The sequence below is a fragment of the Stegastes partitus genome, unplaced genomic scaffold (assembly GCF_000690725.1).
Source record: "Stegastes partitus isolate 25-593 unplaced genomic scaffold, Stegastes_partitus-1.0.2 Scaffold1401, whole genome shotgun sequence".
Classification (NCBI taxonomy): domain Eukaryota; kingdom Metazoa; phylum Chordata; class Actinopteri; family Pomacentridae; genus Stegastes; species Stegastes partitus.
The window spans coordinates 127,554-150,575 of NW_007579132.1; the positions used below are offsets into that span (position 1 = coordinate 127,554).

The 23,022-nt window shown below is 40.9% G+C and overlaps 1 protein-coding gene across 1 annotated transcript; it reads left to right on the forward strand.

Moving 5' to 3' along the window:
• The first annotated feature begins 880 nt into the window (after positions 1-880).
• Positions 881-16,155, forward strand: LOC103370295 (uncharacterized). The gene is made up of 8 exons (XM_008299306.1): positions 881-1,012; positions 8,054-8,397; positions 8,518-9,172; positions 10,611-10,825; positions 11,477-11,686; positions 12,774-13,336; positions 14,585-14,676; positions 15,892-16,155. Exons 1-8 carry the CDS (start codon positions 881-883, stop codon positions 15,982-15,984), a joined length of 2,304 nt encoding a protein of 767 aa, XP_008297528.1. The 3' UTR covers positions 15,985-16,155.
• The last annotated feature ends 6,867 nt before the right edge of the window (positions 16,156-23,022 follow it).

The window sequence follows — 23,022 nt, forward strand, 5'->3', positions numbered from 1 at the left end:
TCAGGCTAGAATTAAGGTTTTCAACCGGCCTCTGCAAAGTCCTGACCTAAGCTCCATCAAGAACCTGTGGACTGTGATGAAGAAACAAGTCTGTGTCAGAAAGCCAACAAATTTAGTTTAACTGCACCAGTTCTGTCGAGAGGACGTCAGTGATACGACCAGAAGCTTGTGGACAGCTACAGCTACTAGCTGAGCTGAAAATGGCCAAGAGACATTAAACCAAATATCACCACTGCTGTATGTAGATTTTTGATCCAGCAGATTTTCATATATTTCAAGAAGACCTATAACAAATGTAGAAAAAAAACAAAACCCATGAGCGATATTTGAGACACAGATACATGTGCTTCATGCATTGCATCGCAGAAAATTCAGAATTCTTGGAGTCACTTCACTGTCTGAAGCATCAGATGTACTTGCTTCTTCAGGGGGGTGTCTTTCCCTGGTTCATCCATAGACTGTGTTTGAAAGAGTTCTTATACAGTATATTCATCCTACAAAATAGTGACGTTACCATGATACATCCAATCAACGCCTCCCCTCACTGAGTGGTACATCCCTATAGGCCTAGCCTACTTGTTGTGATGGCTATCTTTTACAGTGTTGGAACCTGGAGGGCGGGAACGTGGGGATGCGGTGGTAGAGAGACAGACAGAGGTGAACAATATTCTGTCAATACAGATTTCTCTCTTCTGCTCTAATTCACGGCCTCCCAGCAGCAGGTCGATCCCCCCTCGCTCTCTCTCTCTCTCTTTCTCCCTCTCTCTCTCACTCTTGCTCCCTCTCTCTCTCGCTCTCTCTCTCTCTCTCTCTCTCCCTCCGTTCACTCTCTACCTCTCTCCACCTCTCTCATATCCACGCGCCGCAGCCGTCAGCCTGCATGCGTCCCTCCTCGCGCCGGCGAGTGGCCGCCTGGCTGCTCGCGCTGCCGTTGGGGAGAGGCGGAGAGGAATGCGCGCGCCGCGGCCGCCTGGAGATGATCTCGTTCTGGCTGCTGTGCTGGAAGCTGCTGGTAGGTACCGAACCGAGCCGAGCCGAACCGAACCGGCGAGGAAGGGGAAAGAACCGGAGAGACACGTTTCATCCCGAGTTGACGCCCCCTCCTCTTCATCCTCCTCCTCTTCCTCCTTCAGGGGGCAGATTTGGGGTGTTTTTTGTTTTTTTGTTAGTTTTTTTTTTCCTTCGCGCGACGTGTCTGCGTGACGCTTTGGCTTAGCTCGCGCTGCCATCAAAGCCCGGTTTTCTTGGCTCCGGTATCCGCGCTTATCTGTCACGATTCTGGTGCTGTGCCCGGCTCCAGGATGCTGCTTATATAACATGCAGGGCTCAGTGCTGCTCTGATAAACGGAATAAAGCAGGAGAGGATGTTGTAGCAGAGCAGGATTTTATAATACAGCGACCGAGAACGCACAGAAGAGACAGAAAAGCCACCGAACACAAAAAAAACCTGTTAGAAATATCTGAATACCTGGCAGCAACGGTGGCCGACAGGAGGTTTAAATAAAAGCTGTAAAAAATCTGTAATTTTATTGGATATTGTCTGTAATTGGACAAAATCTTTATAATAAAAGTTTTTTTAAAAATCCTTAATATCCATATTTTCCTTTTTAAATAATGCAATTTATCTACGTATATTTTTGCTTATTTAAATACAATAACAAATAGTGTAATTTTACTTTCAAGTACTGTAAAAGAAAAACTATACATTCCTGAAAATGCCAAAAAATTGACATTATTTACAGTTTTGACCCATTTTTTTATAGTCTTTTTTTTTATTTTTCTGTGATTAATTTAACAAAACTGGAAGAAAATATAAATAAATTGCTTTAAAAAAAACTAAAAAAAACTTCAAAATGTTCATTTTCACAGTGCAAAACAGGAGAGACTACGAAAGCAGAATAAAGTTTTATCATTCGAAGGTCAAAATATGAATTGCTGAGTGCTCCCTGATGAGGCATCATCCCTTCACTTATTCCTGATCTGTGATNAAAAAAAAAAAAAATCTGTAATTTTATTGGATATTGTCTGTAATTTAACAAAATCTTTATAATAAAAAAGTTAAAAAAAAACCCTTAATATCCATATTTTCCTTTTTAAATAGTGCAATTTATCTACGTGTATTTTTGCTTATTTAAATACAGTTACAAATAGTGTAATTTTACTTTCAAGTACTGTAAAAGAAAAACTATACATTCCTGAAAATGCAAAAAAAAAAAAATGACATGGACATTTTTTACAGTTTTGGCCCATTTTTTATTGTCAGTTTTTTTTTCTGTAATTAATTTAACAAAACTGGAAGATAATATAAATAAAATGCCTAAAAAAAAAAAACTAAAAAAAAACCTTTAAAATGTTCATTTTCACACTGCAAAACAGGACAGGCTATGACAGCAGAATAAAGTTTTATCATTCGAAGGTCAAAATATGAATTGCTGAGTGCTCCCTGATGAGGCATCATCCCTTCACTTAGTCCTGATCTGTGATAAAACACATGATGCCTAAAGCTGCTCTGTAATCCTGTAAAGCTGCCTCCAGCTGTTGGCTAGGTGGGGTTGGGTGTGGAGGTTCGCAAACAGGTTTGAGGATGGAGGTGAATTTAGTGACAGTCATTTGCTTCCATACTGAAACTGTATTTGGCAATAGGGAAGTTGTGCAAGATGACTGAGGTCAGCGAGGTCCACCAGTAATCCCAAAGGTCGCTGGTTCAGATCCAGGCAGGCAGTGATCTCTGTCTGAAGAATTAAAGAGCTGCATATACTGATTAAATAGATTGAATGTGCACAGAAACACTGCTCTGACCCTGTGTCAAGCTTCACGATTGAACACGTGCTCACCGATCACGGGTAGAGTGTGTTAGAAATCATTTTATATAAATATATTTAACAAATAGCACTTAAAGTTGGGTGTTTCCACAAAGCATGAAGAGGCATGAAAATGCATCGCCAACCTCAGGAGATATTCCTGCTGTTGAAGGTGGTATGAAAGGCAGACAGGTGTTTTCACCTGTCAGTGAATATTTGTTGAAGTTGCTCTCAAGCATACTGAATGAATTTGGAGTTAATGCAGCATGCTTCTAACTCTTCATTTCTTCTTAACTACTGCGGACTGATGGCCGGATACACTAATCATGAACTGAGATCTGTTTTGACGGCCCAATGCTCTGAAAATCTCTAACTGGCAGGATGAGAAAGAAGAGATTTTGGGAAAGTTTTAGGTTACAGCCTCTCCTGTGGTGGACATTTTGACCTGTGGTGTAACTAAACTGCGAAAAATTAATGTTTTTTTGTTGTTGTCGTTTTTAAACAGTTTTCAAGTATTTTTATTTTTAGCTGTTTACGACAGATGTTTTCTGTTTCATATAAATTACAGTCAATATCTAGTAAAAATGAATTATATATGAAGTAATTTACATGTTAGAAAAACTAGATTCAAAACTGATCAAAACTTTAAATAATGTCAGCAATTTAAAGAATCTTTATATTTTAAAATGGATAATTTGTTGTTTTAAAATATACCATAAAATAACACTATTTTCACTGCATTTAAATCTGCAAAAACTATTGGTTTTTTTTTTTTTTTTTTACAGATATTTGCCATTATTTAAGAAAATTTATATTGAGAACTACATTACAGATAATATCTTGTGAAGTTACAGATTAAAAAGTAATATTTATTTGTTAATCATAATAAAAAAAACAGGCCAAAACTGTAAATAATGTTCATATCAAAATGTTTACAGCAATTTGTTCTTTTAAAATGGTTCACTGCAAAATTACACAATATTTTGCTGTATTTTTAATCAGCTAAAATGATTATTTTATAGTTGTTTATTGTTGCTTTCATTGTTTTACCTGTTCTACTATTTTTTTCTGACACCCCTTGCTGCCAGATTTTTAACAGACATTTTTTACAGTGTGAAAACATTGTCAGTGACTGTATTCCAATCAATGTGCCGGTCCCAGGGCTCTTGTTCAGGATTTGAGCATGTCATGTTTTATAGCACAATTAAACAGAACAGAGCGAGCATTGTTATTCATTCCACCTGTGATTTTAATGCTATGACAAGTGTTTGCTGTGAAAAAGACCAGTTTACATGCTGGTAATTACTTACAATTTGGCAGACCACGTTTGCAGAACGAAGTAGTGTCATCACAAAGAGAGGCTATATTCTTTGAGCTCAGTTTTTGATCCAGGAATAAAGTCTGGAAACCAGCCATGAGGGCTGACTGAGCCTGGCAGATACAGTATGTGTTGTAACCATCAGCAAGCTGAGATGGAGTCACAGCAAAAATGAAATTTCAACAAGGAAGAGGATGAGATTCATTCAGTTCCTGATTTGTTCACACAGAGTTCAGTGTGATTGAACTTTGACTCATGAAATCCTGATGTGCAGTGAGAGAGAGGAAGGTGCTGATCACTAATATCCATATTTACATAACTGCAGGATGAAATGAGCAGCAGAGGAGGAGGGAGGCTGCACGGATGTAAACAAAGGCTTTGTCTGAAATGAGTCCCTATTTATCTGTGTACAAATTGTGAATACAGCAAGATTTTAAAAAGCCAGCATGTCAATGTGCATTTTTCAAAAAAACATCCCACACCTGAATAGGTTATACTTCACAGAGGCACAAATTACAGTCGTTCTAATCAGTCAGCTGGCAGAGATAATGAAAATCTGATGACTCATAGCTCCCTAAAATCTCAATTTGCTCACTTCTCTGTAAAAGACTGAATACCTGGAAAACATGGGACATTAAATGGTGATAAGGGAAGGATTTGTGACACATAAAGGTGCTTAATGTTCAGCTCGTGGATTAAATGCTATTATCCAGCATTTAAGCAGCTTGAGCATACAATCCTGACTACATTATTTACTGTCCCAGCTGCATTTAGACTTACTATACAAGATCATTTCATAAATATAGAAACTGCAGTTTGCATTCTTTCTCCTATGCTCATTCCAAATCATAAAAAGAGTAGTTTTAGTTGCTGAAAGACACTGTTGTCCTGGCTTTGGTGGTGGTAAAGTAAATCAGAAATATCATCTCCTTTATTATAATGACAGACTTTTTGGTACTTGTATAGCATAGCCAGGGAATACATGGAAAGATGAGCTGTTTGGAGAACACTGAAATTACTATTGGATTTATTTTTTTTAATGAGTATACCTGGATCCTAGAGTTGTGGCTGAGAGTGTCAGCATGTACCAAGTGAAATGAAAAGTCTTGACAGTGAGCTAAAAGTAATAAACAAGAAGTTGTATTAGATATACAAAGTACTGGAGAACTAGTTTAAATAGGTAATGAAGCAGGGATGATAAAGCTAAAAATAAACAAGTGGTTGAAATTGTCAAACAGCGATAGACAAATGATTAAAATAGCTCGCAAAAATTAGTCCAGAAAGGGTTAAAAGAGACGGATAAAAGTTAAAATTGTTAGCTAGCGGTTATGGGTGGCCTTTAGATGGTGAAAACGTTCTTAAAAGTAGTGGATAAATGGTTCAAACAGGCTAAAAGTAATCGATAAATAGTTAAAAGGCCAAAACATATTGGGGAAATGGTTGAACCAGGTAAACCTGAAGAATAAATAGTAAGCTAAATATAGTAGTTAAATATTTAAATTGAAGTGTAGTGGCTGGATGGTTAGCTAAGGGATAGCTAAAAGTAGTAAACGTAAAGCTAAAAGTAATGGTTACTTGTTAAGTCATGAAAAAGTTGCTAAAACTAAGGGTGGCTGGTTGAAATAGCTAGCTGAACGTAGTCAGTCAATTGTTGGTTAAAAGCAATGGCTTAATTGTTAAGTTGGGAAGAAGTTGCTAAAAGTAGTTGATAAATAGAATAGACAACTAAAAGTTTAATTTGTTAGGAACGGTGATGGATGGAGGAAGTTGCTGAAAGTAGTGGATGAATGGTTGAATGATAAATGGTGAAAAATGCAAAACTAATAGATGCATTGTTGAACGAGATAAACCCGAAGAGAAAACAACAAATAGTTTAAGTGGTTTCTAAGTGAAATGGTTTTCAAAAAATAGCTTAAAGCGGTTGATAAAATGTTGAAACAAATAACCAAGAGCTGTGGCTAAAAACCTGAAACCATTAGCTAAAAGTAAGAGTTGTTAAATGGTTGAAAGTTGCTAATAGCGATGGATAAGTGGTAAAAGGGCTAAAAGTAGTGGGAAAGTGGTTGAAGCAGTTAAACATAATGGATAAATGTTAAGCTAAATGTCGTAGATAAAAGGCTGAAGCTGTCGACTGAGGAAGGAAAGTGTTAATCGTCTGCTGTGCAACGTGCTTGAAATTACGTCTATTCCGAGAAATAGAAAATGTCCTTTCAGCCTCATCACGCCACAGTTAGTTGAAATTGGTAGTTTTACTGCCAAGTAAATTAAATCTATACAACACAATGAACCTTTCCTGTTTAGTTTCAGCTGTGGGGTATCAGGCTTTAGTGGAAACACAAACTGTGGTCTGGAGAAAAGAAGGAAACATTAGTTGAAATTCAACTCGCACTGTTCAGATTTCCCTTTGAGATTAAAAATAGACTAAATCAATTCCAAACGTGGTGCTCCTTCCTGCACCGACCAACATCAAACAATGCTGTTATCCTATTAGTTTGTTCTTTTAAAAAAAAAAAACAGTCAGGCGCTGCATGAAAAATGCATCAGTCCACCTAGGAAGTCTAAAAACTGCACAGAGCAAGCTGTCTGCTGCTTATAGCTGCTTTGGCACTAATTCAGTGTTTCTGCTGACACACATTCATGGGTATGTATGTATGTCAGTGATAGAAGCGTTTAGTTTCCTGATGCCTGGATACGTTCTGTAATCATTTCAGGACTTGTGTTGCGGCGCTTCGGTGTTTTAGTTTTCAAACCTTTATTCGTCCATTATCTAGTCACATCAGCGATGCGACTGAAGAAGTGCATGTAAGACGTTCCAAGGAGAACTGAGAAATGTTGCGGAGTATGTGATGAAACAGATCTTTTTCCACACATTGTGACTTAACTGAAGGAGAACTGACTTTAGCAGCTCGCCTGCCTCTGCATCTATACTTAGTGTTACCATGGCAACACCTCCCGCCTGTCACCAGCACATGCCTGGAACGACAGACCATGATAAACTGCAAACCCACTCACAGCCAACGCAGCGTCGCCATGACAACGCTGTGAAGGTTTGAGTTTAGCCCATCAAACATTTATAGGGAAAGTACAGTGTTTTAATCTGCTGTGCTGTGTGTGTGTGTGTGTGTGTGTGAGTGTGTACTGTACTGTTATTAATGTAAATACATCAGCCATCAGTGAACAATTCCGTACATGCATATGCCTCATTATATGGTATATATGTCAGTGCAGACTTCAAACTGTTGTATTGACGTTTACTTTACCTTTATAGTGTCTCATATGGTGTTCAAGTGACTAATATTTGCTCTCCTTTTAGCTCTGTTTTGGTCTCCACCGATTTCTTCTTCACCCGCTATTGTCTAACTTTGACTTTAGTTTGTTGCAGGTTCTGTCAGATAAAAATGACACTAGTGACAGCCAAAAAGGTTTCACCAAAACAAATAGCTGAAAGACACTAAAACTCTGAGGAGCTGTACAGTCTCATGAAATCTCTGAAGGGTTTGTCACTGTAGGTGACACTTTTTACACTACAAGTCGTCCTCTCGCTTTGCGGTTAATAGAACAACATTGATTAGTACAGTAAAATACTAAGTCAACAATTTGGTGCACTTGCTGAAATTTGTCAGATTTGGTGTCAAGATTTTGAAATACAAAGTCAAAATGCTGACTTTTTAAGCCAAATTTACAAAATAGTCATTAATCTTTCTTTTTTCTTTTCTTTTCTTTTCTAGCTAAGGCACCCATATGAGCTACTAAGTCAAATTTTGACACATTTTATACATTTTATGTCATGTGAGCTCACAAAACCAATCTGCTTAAATATGTACTCCTTGAATTACAAATTTTAAAGAAGTTTAACAGTATTGTCAGACATATGCAGAATGTTTGACTTTTTACTGAGTCTAAATTACAATCCCGTGTTTGTATGTTTCTGCAGAGAGCTACAGCGGGACTGAGGAGGACAACCCCTGAGCTGACAGACGGTAGCCCCGACGACGGTAGTTCCAGCAGCAACAACCCTGTCAGCGACTCTCCCACTCCTGCACCGCCAGTGGATTCGGTTACCATGGAGATCAGCTCCTCACCCCCACTAACAGACCTGGAAAGAGACAACTTGTTTAGCTGCCACAGCCAGCAAGAAGAGGAACTCCATTACCCAGAGGGCCGTGGGGTGGAGGAAGCAGCTGCGGGGGAAGAAAATGGAAAAGGAGACGAGTGTGATTATCTTGTCTTTGAGATTGGAGAGAAGGGAAGAGAAAGAGGAGGGGAAAGTGAAGGAGGAGAATATGGAGGGAGAGGAGAAACCGAGGGAGAGGATGAAGGAAGGGGGGAAGTGGAGGGAGAAGAAGAAGGGAGAGGAGAAACAGAAGGAGAAGTTGAAGGGAGAGGAGATATAGAGTTAGAAGATGAGGAAAGAGGGAAAGTAGATGGAGAAGATGGAAACAGGGGAGAAACAGAAGAGTGGGGTAGAAGGGAAGTAGATGGAGAAGATGAAGGGCGGAAGACGACAGAGGGGGAGGATGGAGGGAGTGTGGAAGCAGAGGTAGAAGATGGAGAAAGAGGAGGCATGAAAGAGGAGGATGGATGGCTCGAAGAAACAGTGGATGACATGAAAGACGACACTCTCGCAGATCTCCTCCTCATCACTGACAGTTCATCTGCAGAGCCGCCGCTCGACACCACGGATCCCTCACAGGCCTGGAGCCACGACCTCGGCAACAGAGACGACCTTAGCGACAGTCACCTTAGTGACTGCCTCCAAGCAGAGCTGGCCATCGTGTACTCGGATAGCGATGCAGGGGAGGACCAATGGGCGGCCTTCGCTCCCAGTGATGTCACCAACCAGGTAGAAGGAGGGATTCCTGACAGTATATGTGGTGGAGAGAACAAGCAGGAGAAATTAGAAGGTGATGAGCTACAAGTAGAAACCAGAAGAGAGGAGCAGAGAGAGCAGGACAGGAAGGATGACGAGGAGCAGATGAGGACGAGGAGGGATCTTTTCCTGCGATCCCCTTCGGTCAGCTCCACAACCAGTTCCACCGACCCTGACAGGAGGGTACGTTTCAACCTGCTCTTTGTAACTGTGCTTATTAAAAACATCTTGAAGTCAAAATTAAATGTCGTACAGGTCAGTCAGTAGTCTTCAGTCCTCAAAGAGTAGTCTACAACAAACTGAGCTGGTCTCAAGGTCAACTGAGGTTGTCACAAAAGCCATCAACTTAATTAAGATTCTTTCCCTGCCCAGTGCCTCCCCACAGTTCCATTATCACCTGATTCTCACTTCCTGACATGAGCTGCATTGCCACATTGTGCGTGACCATCTTCGCAGGCTTTTATTTACTTTCAAACCCTTTACAATGTTCACTTTACATCTTGTAATTTGAAAGTTGATGCTGAAGAATGGCTCCTACCAACGGCACATGAGAGCTCAAAGAACATCCTCATTAAAGCTTCTTTTCAGACATCCTGACCATCTTTTTCATGAGTCACGAGATCTAACTGACCCATATGCGCTTTTATCATATTACCACTCCAGGTAATCGTATGGGTTTCCCTCTCCTAAATGATGACCATCTTTCTTTTTTTTTAGCTTCTATAATTGTGTATTTCAGCATATCTGTCAAATGTATGTAAACACATAGCCTGCTTGTTGTCTCTGTTTCCCATTCCCTTTCCAAAACCCACCATCCCACCCACTTCACACTGTTATTGGCCAGCTCTGTGAAGGTGATAGAGGAGTTGAGCATGGTATTTATCTTTCCAGCTCTCTTTCTTTATGTGTAGCTCAACTCTGTTATCTGTACCACTCAGTGCAGCACCATCAATGCCTCCTATCAGAGATCGTCTAAAAGTGGGCTCTAGTATCTCAGTTTTTTAAATAGTAGTGCATTCAGGAAGCTGGCAGTGTGGTCCGTTTGGAATGACCAAATACGCTTTTGATTTTTGGCTGAACAACACATTGTGAGAATAATTCTGACACACCACAACCTCGCACTAACATTACCTTGCTTTGCAACTGGAAACACACCAGTTGACAGCCTGCATTTAAATTGCAGGATATTACCTTCAGCAGAAATTAAGTAAAATACTAACAGATAACATCGTAAAAGTTTGAAGCCGTATTTGTGTACACAAAAAAAGGAGAAAGATGAACACTGCCACCTGGTGACTAAAATGTGCATCAGCAAGTAGAGTCCTGACAGCCGGTTTAAAATCTACTTTTACTGAAGTACACTCAAGAAAGTGTGCAGTCAAGAGATAGTTTAGGAAGATGAAAGGACTATTAGTACATTTTGCCAGAACTTGTAAAATTTTGATCATGATCCATAATTTGCAATGTCATGGCTTCATCATTAGGATATATTCCACGTCTCTCTGACAGTAATCAGCCACGGTTTGGCTAAATGGTGTTCAAAGTCTGTTTTCTCCAGCAGACAGAAAACAACTTGTGTTGGGATCCTAAATCTAAACCCAAGTCTGATCTTCCTCAGCAGGTTCCTGTAGATTTCTGCGTGCACCAGGACACCCTCAGTGAAAACGTCTCCACTGAGCATGTGGACTTCCTGTTGGCTCGCCAGCAGTGGAGGAAGATGGAAGAGGAGGTGAAAGGTCGGCCCATCCCCAAACCTGGACTTAGAGCTCAAGGGAGCTTCCAGGGAACCCACACTTCACTGTATCCCCCGACTCGAAGCCCCCGACTCAAACACAGGTAATTGTTTGTTGACTCTGCTTTCTCAGCTCTTGAATAAACGAACTGTAACTTATGGTATGCTAAGCTTCTACCTTAAAGTTCTTGGACTTCAGGGAGTGTGAATGGACCAAAACAATGTACACTTGTTGATCCCTTGTGCCCACTTTATGAATATTTGGCCCTCAGACTCTTGTCATGACATAGACAGACATCAGGGATACATTTATGGTACAACCTAAAAATGTGTGCACTAGTTAAAAGAAAATAATGTAAACCAGTGTTTTTATCATTTTGATGTTTACAGGATATCAAAGGCAAACACCACCGTACCATAACATTGTCTTACAGGGTAAAATCAAGGTATAGCAGAAGTATCTCTATCCAAACCAATAACTGTTTCTTGGATAGAAAGCCTAAACAATAGGGAATAAAAAGCGTGGGCTTCCCCTGTTCAAGTTTAGACAAAGATTGCTAATGCTAAAAAGAACTAATGCTAATAAAAACACCACATAGATCAAAGAAGACTATTCTCAGTTAATTGTGTTTTACAGTCACATTGGTATACATAGATTAATGTGGTTAATAAAAGCACACACATCACACTATCTATAGTGTGTTGATGGTTTTTGGTGTAGCTAATACTAACTTAAATGTGGTTTCCTCTGCAAGGGAAATTCAACCTCCCGTGTCCAGGGAGCCTCCTTTGTCCTCCACCATGTCCCCCAGTTCAGAGGACTCGGGTCTGGATGACTCGTCATATCGCAGCCCGCTGGAGGAACCAGAGAGTGCGGTGGAGAGAGAGATCCGAATGACTCTGGAGAGAGAAGAACGACACCGCAGAGAGAGAGGGATGATCGCACAGGGCCTGAGTATTCCCAGGTAAGACAAACAGAGGGCAGAGATGCTATTATTACAAAGCACACTGAAATGGTTCTTCATTTTTTTAAAAGAGTCAGTTCAGATCCAAACAGAAAAACAGAAGAACACCATACCTACTGTTCAAGCATGGTGGTGGCAGTATTATAATCTGGGGCTGTTTTGCTGCCATTGAAACTAGTGCTTTACACAAAGTAAATGGAATAATGAGAAAGGAGAATTACCTTCACTTTCTTCAGGAAAACCTAAAATCATGAGCTAGAGGGTTGAGTCCTGAACACAGTTGGGTGTTCCAACAAGACAGTGACCCCAAACACACATCGAAAGTGTTAAAGAAATGACTAAATTAGGCCAAGTAAACAAAATGCCTAATTGTTTTTTTTTGTGACAAAGATGAATGAGTTTCAATGATTCCATCAGAGAAAAACATAACTCAAGATGCAATATTATGACAAAATATTATGTCCCAACTTCATCCATACTGGGTGGAACAGTGTGTACCAGATGATAATGGGGATGGGATGGGTTCTTCAGGATGTTTGGTGCTCTACTGAGGTAGCAAGTTCTGAAAAAGTCCATCAGTAAACTCAGTGAAGCATTATCATCCATTTGGAGTCAAGTTTCATCTCTGACCTGACAAATGTCAGTCCTAAGTTCACTCTGTTTAAACACTGGTTGATTTCCACCAACTTACCAAAAAGTATGACTCTATAGTTGCTAAACGCTCCACTGTACTGCAATTAGTTGTTTACTTGTTTGTCTGATGCTCTGTGTTTATCAGGCAAGTTATCAGAGCTTTTTCCTCTGAAACTGCTCCTTGCTGCCAGAAAACTAAACCAGTGAGGTAACAGAGGCTTAAACATGCTGCAGGGCTGATGGGAACCGAAGAGTTCGGCCTGTGTTGCTTTGCCACCAGAGGAAACACACATTACATAGATGGATTTAATCCACTGGTTACATAAAAAATAGCACAGCTTAAAAGATTTTGAATATTACGCAAAATTTCCCAAAAAACTGAATTGACAGTGTTAGCACTCAAAAAGCTCTGTTGGTGTTCTGCCTTGACGATGTTGTGTTTGTTGTTGTTCAGACCGTCCACCCTGCAGACAGGACGATCTCCTCCCAGACCTCCGGCCTGCCGAACCCCGACTCTGTCTGTCTCCCCGTCTCCTTCCTGCTCCTCTTCCCTCCCCAGATCCGTGTATCATGAAATGACGGCAAACAACGTCATCATCCTGGAGCCCGACTCCTCCAGCTCCACCTCCAGGAACCGCCTGCTCTCCTCAGCCATCGGCGGCCTCTCCGATTGGCCGGCCAGCCAGGACGCGGTGCCCTCCGCCAACGTCATCGTTGTGGAAACTTCCAACCTGATCATTCGCAGCGCCTCTGAGTTCTGCCTGAGCTCTGGCCCCCTGTCCGTGGAAACGCAGGAAAGCACCTTCACGTCCAATCCGTTTTTTAAGCTGCGGTCCCTCAGCAGCCAGTCGTTGGTGGAGCAGGAGATCCGGATGGTGAGGCAGAGGGAGGAGGAGTGGAGGAAGCAGAGGGAGGAGATGTGGAGGAGGAGGAGAGAGGAGGAGTGGAGGAGAGGGAGGGAGAGGTACGACACTGTGCTGGTGTCTCCCAGCCTCAACGAGAACATCAGCTTCAACGGTACGTATGTCCACATGGTTAGATGTCAGACACCTGAATCTCCAGAAACTGTGTTGTAGATGCTCAAAATATTCACTTTCAGGCCATTTAATTGTTGCCAATACAGTTCATGTACACTTGGAGATTCAGAACATCCATCCATCCATTATCTACACCCCGCTTAATCCTCACTAGGGTCGTGGGGGGCTGGAGTCTATCCCAGCTGACTCAGGGTGAAGGCAGGGGACACCCTGGACAGGTCACCAGTCTATCACAGGGCTACACTTAGAGACAGACAACCAAGCACACTCACATTCACACCTACAGACAATTTAGAATCACCAATTAACCTCAACATGTTTTTGGACCGTGTGGGAAGAAGCCAGTGAACCCGAAGAGAACCCACGCTGCACGGGGAGAACATGCAAACTCCACACATAAAGATCCTGAATGTCCTCACCGGGACACAAACCGGGGATCTTCTAGCTGCGAGGCAACAGTGCTAACCACCGAGTCACCTTGCAGCCCAGATTCAGAACAGCAACAGCAGATAAACTGTAATCGCCTGAACATAAGATAGGGAAGGATAAAGATGCCTGAAATGAGCAGCCAATGGCATGCTTATACCCACAACCTTCATCCAGTGAGTCAGACTACATCACTAGTGTTTTCAGCCTGTTAATAGTGAGTCTTTCAGGGTCATTTAGCCATAAAATGGTCTATTTTAAGCTGAAGGAGTTTCTGAAGGCTCCTGTCATGTGTTTTACTGCCATAGAAGATTAATGGAAACAGAAAATGAGTTCATACTGTAGCTTCTGCCAGCGTCTTTATTGCAGAGATGAACCAGCGAGAAAATCTGCCAAACAGCCAATATGCCACGGCTGAGCTCAGAAAGACAGAGTGAAAAATGTAAACTGTCAGAGAAAAGGATTCTGAGTGCTTCAAGGGGAGAGAGTGAGACTGTGTGACTGACAAGATACACTAATGTGGATTTTACGTTTGTCAACCTTCACCAATGACGACTTTCTTCTTCTTGGATCAATGAGATTTCAGGACGAATGCAGAAGTGTTTCTCGTTCTCAAGACGTCTTTTCCCTAAAAACAAACATAAGAAAAGGGACACTGTCGTATGATCAGGACTGTCCTACGTTAAAGGCCATTATTACAATTCATCAGGTTGCACATGATGGTGAAGACAATGTATTCTTTTGATGTTTCCTTTTTCCAGTATCGTTAAATGATGTTTTATTTCCTTTGTATTTATTCCAGTGCCAGAGGTTCTAGACAGAAGTGTCTCGTCCCCATCGTCTCCATCCAGGACCCGCAAAATGGAACGATCTAGTTTGTCTTGTGACCACAAGGTTGGCTGCCAAACACACACACACACACACACACACACATATATATATATATTCATGCACAAACTTCACAAACTTTGCCTGCTGCAGCCTCAGTATAGAAGTAAACTGAAAATCTGTTTTATGTATATGTACAGACAGTTAACTGACAACACCTTAGTTCTACTTTTAAAAGTATTTGATTGGCCTTGGTGTCTCTGACAAGCAAAAAAAAAAACATAGTTACAAGCAAACATCAACATCACGTTGAGGAGGAACCTGTATAAGAATCTGCAGCCACATATGTGTTGTAAATCAAGTGTGGCACATTGCAGTCTACGCACATACACAACAGGGTGTGTGTGACTGTATAATTGGTCTTTACTTGGCAGCTTCTGTGCCTTTAGCTTCCACGAACTCCACAGCCTTTTCTTTGACTGCTTGGATGCTCTGCAAGAAAAATAAATACATCCATGTGGATACAACACAGTGATGCAGACATTAGCTTTCCATCTTTATATAGTTTCTACTATACTCTGTAATTCAAACATTTCGCCTATAGGGATCAATAAAGAACTATCCTGGGATAGAACACAGTCACATTATTATTAGTCTGGCTTTACTTTACCTGATATTCACTTTCTCTTCAGCTTTGTTTAAACATTTGAGAAAAGTGTCTGAATCTTTCACTGCTAAATGTTAAAAACACTAAAATGGTGTGTTCATTTAAAAAATATCTGTGAATGTACCTTCAATCACATATACAGAACACCAACAAGGAAACCTTAAAATGATTTTCTTTTAGCTCACATGATACTAACATGCAATACAGTGATGTTTATATTGTTCACTGAAGCTGATGTTTGACTGCCTTCATGTGTCAGTACATGTTTACGTTATTTCTTTTGCAATTTCTATGTTTGGTAATTTATTTCTTCCTTTGCTCATTCACTCATTTGTTACCTTTATTAATTGTGAACTTGCTGATTAATCAATCAGTTGGATTGATTATACTTCTAATCTATTAGTTCACAATTATGCAAATATGTTCATTATTTCACTCATTTTTTCATCTTCCCATCACATCTGTCCAATCATTCCTCCAACTATCCCGTCTTCTGTTCATTTCTCTTGTGTTCTGTCCATCGACTGTCCGTCCATCCCATAATCCATGAAACTCTCCATCCGTCCATGTGTCTTTGCTCCAGTGGTTTAGCTGAATCTCCCCATTCCCTCCAGTTCCCTCCGTCCCTCTCTTCGGTGCCTCGACGACAGAACGCCATGGCGCAGAGATGGGAGGCCTCCCTGTTAGCCAATCAGAAGAAGGAGTGAGCAGCAGTCGCGCTCGCCTGTCCGCCATTTTAACAGCCAAAATCCTACACCCGTTTCTTCCTTGTTCTGTCCAGAGAATTCAAACGCTCCTGTCTGTCAGCAGTCAGTGTCTACGGAAATGTTTGTCAAAGGGTTTGAACCCAAAATGCGCCACAAGTGTGTTTTCTGCTGGATGCCACATGAGAAAAGAAGACGACTGTTTCTGTCCATAAGCTTTCAAAGTGACAGTAAATCACCTAGTTTGGGTTTCCATCATGTTTCAGTGGCTGGGAAAGCTGAGAAGTCTTGCTTTCAAAGTCAAACCGGTGTTTTGCATGATGTCTGAAACAGTATGACACATTGGAACTGCCTGTAATGTCACATTTTCCTTTGATATGATCACTTTTGTGGACTCGACACACATTCCCAGGAGGTGTATCACAATAACAGCTGCAATCATAACAGCACCATTGCTTTTGACATGTGATATTTTATGTCAGCTTCAGAAGCACATGTCAAAAACCTGCGATATTCCCCTTCATATTTAAGATTCACAGCACTTTGATTTTAGATGTAAATGAATTAGGGCACGAGTACAACTATTTATTGATATTTATTGATTTTTATGAGTGACTGTAATGCAGTGAGTTTCAAACTTTCTCTGGGCAGTCACACTTTAATTTAAAATTTCATATATATATATATATAAATATATACACTCTACTTTAATAGCATTTTAAAATACCGTAGCTATGCATTGCAGAGGTTTGAGAAGGTACATGCAAAAATAACTGAGCATGTTGGATCCTTTTCAAATGACAAATCATGTATTTTGAAAGTGCCATCCCAGAAAATGAGCCATTGATAAAAATAAAAAAAAGAGCCAGAATCTGCAAGCCATGCTACTTCCCCTTAGTCCTTTGTCGGCATGGCAACAACATGGTATGGACATTTCTGAGGAAAACTGTTGGTGTTCTACACAAAACCAACAACTGAGCTTCAGCTTGTTTTTAAGTGTAACTTTTGGTTAACTTGCTAACTACATTCTTTCATGCAATGTTATGGCATTTGGAAACGTAAAGACGACTCCTGCTGTGTGGATGGCAGGCAGGATGCGGCCTCAGAGCTCGTGTGCTCAGACTGAATGCAAAGCAGATTGGTGTGTATTCACTCTGGCAGCACTAACTGGGGATATGTTTGTGCAAATGTTCGCAACTGACTTCGAAAACAGCAAGAAAAAGTATACTGTATACAAAAGATGGAGATAACAACTGTGACGCCACCCATTGGTTTACAGACTACTGTTTATAAGTCTCATGTTTGGCATTTGGCTGTTGCCATGTTAGGCCAGTGTATGATCTGTGCGTCCTCTAGGGTCCACAAGACATAAATTTCATAATCGGCTATGTTACATGGACAATTTTACGCATGTTCAGCAATTGTGTGTATGCACAGAATGCATAGATACAACTTCCTGCGTATGTATGGAGCTGAGTCCTCTAAGTAGGCTCCCATGGACTAGGAAAGTTGTATAACAACAGCTACACGTCCGCTGTATCAGCAGTAGTCCTTAAGAAACCACATGTAATTAGCGAGCAGTGGATCCGACTATAGAATCTGATGAAACTACGCATGCTTTTACAGTAGCAACCTGTAAAGTACAAGGTAGCTTCGCCCCAAAAATACCCTTCTTTGTCGTCTATTTTGCACCAAATGAGACCATAATTTACTAAATGAACATCATGGTGTATTGAATGAGAGTAAAAATAAACAACAAACAAATCAAGTTAGAGTCATTTTTACATAAGAGTCCTCTACAAGCAGACTCATTTTGTAACCAGAGGAGTCGCCCCCTGCTGTCCAGTTGAAAGAATGCAGGTTTGTGTGGGCTTCACTTTTCAGACCCGGAGGTTACGTCCATCTTTTATATACAGTTTGTGCGTTGGAGGTGTTAGCAGGGAGCACATACTGTAGTCAGACAAAAGTTTTTCTTGGATTGATACAACCTGACCAAACTCTGTCTATATGGGGCTCTGCAGTTTAGCTAAGTGGACACTTGTGAAAGAGTCAAATATTCTAACCTTAAGGTCTAGTGAAGATTTTTACACATTTTTATGTCCTGTCTTGATTCCTAAAGAGAGATTTATTGTAATGTATTTTTGCTGCATATATTTATGAACTGAGCAATGCTTATAAATCCTTAAAGCTTTTCTTTGTAAAAGGATTTCTAATATATTGTGACAGTATGACTATTGAAAATGTGAAGTCTGCCATGTTTTTTTAGGAGATGACTTTTGTGTGTGGTGTGTGCATGTGTGTACGAGTGTTTTCCAATCCATCCTCCTTACATCAGCTCGCCTGGGCTCACTTTAGTTTGGCTTCTGCAGTATAACAGAACAAGCTCGCCCACTGGTTCCCCCAATGAACTACAGTTGACTCATCTGTGGAATATAGGTCAACTCAGACATGGGATGAAACAATACAAAGTGGAGCAGTGACCAGCAGTTTCAGTTTAGCATCACTATACTGTATTTTGACTGTGCTAAAAGCTTTGATGTGTTGCAGTACAATAAATACTACAGGGGATCAAACAATCTAGACAACTCGAGCTGTGAGTCACTGTGCAACCTGAAGCTGTGTCTGCACACATGATGTAGCCTATATCTGTATTTTCTGCCACAAATGTAGGTTTGAAAGACATTTAAAATGTTGAACTAGGTTTCGGTAGCAAGGTGTGCATTGTTATCGATGCCATTGTTTTCATTTGCTGCCCTAGCTTTCCACATAAAGAGTCCCAGAACCTTAGACCGAAGCATCAACCCATCCACACATGGGCTACCACTAGCTACTTTAGCTACATCGTGTTAACAGCGCAGGTATCGTCACAAAGTTCAAACATTAAACTTGCACGACAACTGTCAATTGCAGCTATAAGCCTTCAGATCTTATTAAAGGAGCAATAATTTCCAAAATGACCACCAGCACATTTCAGATGGCCCAAATTTCAAAAGTACAGCCATAATGACCTGCATTTCTGCAGAGAAGTAGACATTTGTTGAATGTCAGGGAGTTCAAAATAAGGCCTTTTGGAACCAGCAGCCATCTGTGGCATTGCTTGAGTTGACCTTTTATGCCTGAGGAATAAGATAGTTCCAGCTCTGTGAAAAAGTGCTGAAGTTACTACAAGGCTTTAGTAGTCTATGTAAGCCAAGTTCAAGTGGCTGACCTGGTGATTTCACATCATTAAGTCTGAATTTACAAGCAAGATTTTTGCTCAAAGCAAAGCAGTTACTCAAATCTTTGAATTCTGATTGCTTTTGCTTCTTGCACACCCAAAAATATGACTTCACATGATGGGGAAACTACAAACATCCACATCCTTTAAAGGTTCCATATGGTGAAAATCCATTTTTTATTGTGTTTTCTGGTTGTTTTAAACTTGGAGGTGTAAAATATAAGCGGTTAACATTTATATATGTTTACCTCTGTCCTTAGAAAACTTTATCCTGAAATAACAACATTCTGGGTATACAGCCATGGTAGAATGAACCATCTTTTCAGTGTTTTGAGCTGAAAACTGAACGTGACACTGTGGGAAAATGTGAGGCTTTGAATTATTTGCAAAAAAATAAAAAAAATATGTGGCACAATATGTGACCTTTAAATGCATGATTGAGAATGAAGATTAGCTTGAGTTGGTGATCATTATTCAAAAAACCTCGTCCACCTCTTGTCTACGGAAATACCACCAAAAAGTCGTCACTACAACCTAAGGCCTACCCTACCAACAAAACACTTTAAGGCTTTGTTTGACTCAAGATTTAGTGGTTCTTAAACATGTGTTCAGTAGTTGCTAAAGGTTTGGACACTGATGAAGAGATACAATGAAGAAAACAATGTACATCACAAAGGAGTTCTTCTGCAAAAATAGACTCAGACAGATGTTTTCAGGGCAGTTTTGTGTGGGAAAAATTCTGCACTGAGCAATAGACACATAAATGGCACTTGAGCGTTTTAAGTGTGTATTAAGGTCGACTTCACAACATGCTGTTTAAAGCTCCAGGCTGTTGTGCGTGAATTATGATGTGCAATGAACGCACAATAGGAGCTGCTGCATCCAAGCATCAGGAGGGTTCAGCACGTTGATATGTAAGTGAGTTAGGTTCACTCTTTAATAAGTATTGGTCAGTGATTTCAATGGCAGTTGAAGTCTTGTATCCAATCCACACTGGGTTCGGCTCCACTTTTAGTTTTAGTGCAGTTTATGGCATCAACTCTTTACTATTTAAGATCCTTTAGTTTTAGTTTTGGAAGGAAAGCGCATTTAGTCCTAATTTCAGATTTTGTTGTCAGCTGTAGTAGAACCCATGCCACTTCTCAGAGAACACAACGAGGGCTCGCCAGGACAGACAGCTGTTTTCCTATCTATTGTCATTTACTTTGGTTCTGTTTCTTAGTTTGTTTGCCTTGAGTTTCAGTCATTTATTATTGCCAAATGAAAGGTCCGGTGATCTTCAATAAAGAGTGTGACTCCTGAGTCCTGCTGTGTGCCTCTCTGTCTTTCATGGTCAAACACAAACATGGGAGGTTTACAAAACCAACATTCACACTGCAATAATCTTTATAATGTTTTTTAAACTGCAAAAAATGAGAAATAAATGACACACTGAATATCAAAACAAAATTAAAGCCGCAAGTGGCGATGGACGGGTCCTCAACATGCTGCCTGTAGTCTTTTCCTTCATGTGAGCCAGGTCGTCCAGCAGCTTCATCCCAATGCAATAATAATAAATAATAATAAACCTTGCACTGGTGTGCTCGGACCCTAAATATGAATATTAGATACTATTGACTTTAAATCCAGAGATAACATTAAAAGAAATTAAATATTGTACACCTTCATGCATTCCCAAAGTTAACACTTTTGCTGTATGTTTAATACATTTCTTCCCATAAAATGTTAATCGAAAAAAAAGTTTGCTTTGACCACTAAGTTTTGAGAAAATTCTTAAAGATTATGTCAACAAAAATTGTTGATGGGAAGCCAAAGGGCAAAGAGTGTCATTAGGGTCATTTAAAAGACCCAGTCGACCAAACATAACCATCTAAATTTTACTTTTCACTGAGCTCCAGAATCAATCCCGGTTTTAATATCCTTATGAGCAGTCCCACGAGGGCTGCCCTGAATATTTCCTATTTATTATATTTTTTTAAGCAGACAGGTTTGTATATTGTCTGAAAAACAATGAACAGGAATCTTATGTTAAACTGAACCTCTAGACCAGCATTTATAATGAAAAGAGGACTGAGCCCAAAATCGAGCCTTGGGGGACTCCACAAGAGAGCAGGGCTGCTGTGACAGAATAATCGCCCAAGTGATACTGAATTAAAGTGTCAGGTCTCAGCTTTAATTTGGTAGGTTGGCATCAATGTAGACAGAACTGTGTGGGAGAAATATTCTGTTTAACACGTAGTGCTCCAGCTGTGAGGGTTTAAAATGACCGGATGCTTGGCTACTAAATGTTTCCTAAAGACCTGATTGGGAGTTGTTTTTTTTTGTTGTTGAAACTTGATTCAAACAGGTAAGTCACAATACGTTTAGCAACCTCTTTTTCTAAGAAGACCTGTCCTTTACGAGTCCTGGACAAGAAAACGTCTGGAACTCAAATAAAACAATATGATTTAGATGAAGCTCTCTGACAATATAAGGTGTAAAGAGAAGATAATAATGAAGCTTTAAAAAGCAAATATGCCTATCAAAGAGATCTCAAAGGCTGTTGGTTGGTCAAAATCAACAGTTGGTTCATTTTTAAAAATCTGATGCACAGAAGAAAACAAACAAAAAAAAAGGCAAACAAGCTGTCTTGTTGATGAGCAGGAAGTCATGTTCCGGGTGAGAAAAAGGCTGCACAGCAAAGTCAAGAATTATCTCCTGTTAGTTATGTGGACATTCAGAGCTCTGCACCAGGAAACAGCAAGTGAGATGGGACCAATAAAGAGGCTTTGCTGGTTGATGATGAAGAGATCAGTCAGGATCACTGCAGAGCCTGAACAGCTACTGAAAGCTGCTTCATGTCGGATGATCTGACGGCCATCTTCAGTCCTCTTCTACACCTGACACACACACAAGGACAATAAACACAACAAACTGTTACTTACTGGCATCCTGACAAGGTGTCTGGTTTAAACAACAAAGCTGAATATAAATGTAAGGTGACTAAGATGCAGTGTGTGGGTGTCACAGCACAGGTGGAGGCGGGACCAGACAAAGAGCGATTCATAAAACCTTGATGAAATACCAGGAAGCGGGGCACTGCGGTCCCCTAATGGACCCAGGCTCGGGAGGGGAGCTCACCAGGAAGTTTCTGGTGGCTGAACCTTGAGGTTCTGTGAGGCTCAGTCAGGCACAACTCAAAGAAGTAACACAGGGCCACCACTCAGTAGGCCCAGAAACCTTAGAGCTGGAAATGGGAGTCAGCTGCAATACCATTCAGTAGGCAGAAGCAGGCTGCCCCCCTGGTGGCATAGATCATTTCACTGGTGGGGCAGGAACTTGAGCTGGTGCAGGATGTGGAGTGGCACCGGCTAGATATAGCTGGGCCCACCTCTACACACAGCAAGGTTTCTGGAACCAAACTGCTGGTGAGACTGCTGGTTGGACTGTTCTTTTCCAGAGCTGCCCAGGGTGAGCGGCACTTTGTTGGCAAACGAGAGGGTCACCATCTGCCACGGCATGTTGCATTGGGGGAAACTCTGTTGTTTGTGCCTATGCAGCGAACAGCAATTCAGAGTACTCAGCCTTCTTGGAGTCTCTAGGAAGTGAAGGGATGGAGAAACCTGGAGGGGGATGACTGCCTGATGTTTTGTTAATGGACTTCTGTGCTCGTCATCACCTGGGATGAGACCACAGGATAGACCCAGAACTTTCTGAAAGGATCTGGCCTGGAAACACCTTAGGATCCCCCAGGAAGAACTGGAAAGCGTTGCCAGGGAGAGGGACATGACCTGCTTCGTCTACTGCCTCTGCGACCTGACCCCAGGATGGATGGGTGGAAACTA

Coding starts and splice junctions, on each gene's coding strand:
- LOC103370295 (XM_008299306.1), top strand. CDS start 881: ATGCGTCCCTCCTCGCGCCGGCGAGTGGCCGCCTGGCTGCTCGCGCTG. Junction 8,398..8,517: donor GGAGGGGAAAGTGAAGGAGG/AGAATATGGAGG, acceptor AGATATAGAGTT/AGAAGATGAGGAAAGAGGGA. Junction 9,173..10,610: donor CCACCGACCCTGACAGGAGG/GTACGTTTCAAC, acceptor CTTCCTCAGCAG/GTTCCTGTAGATTTCTGCGT.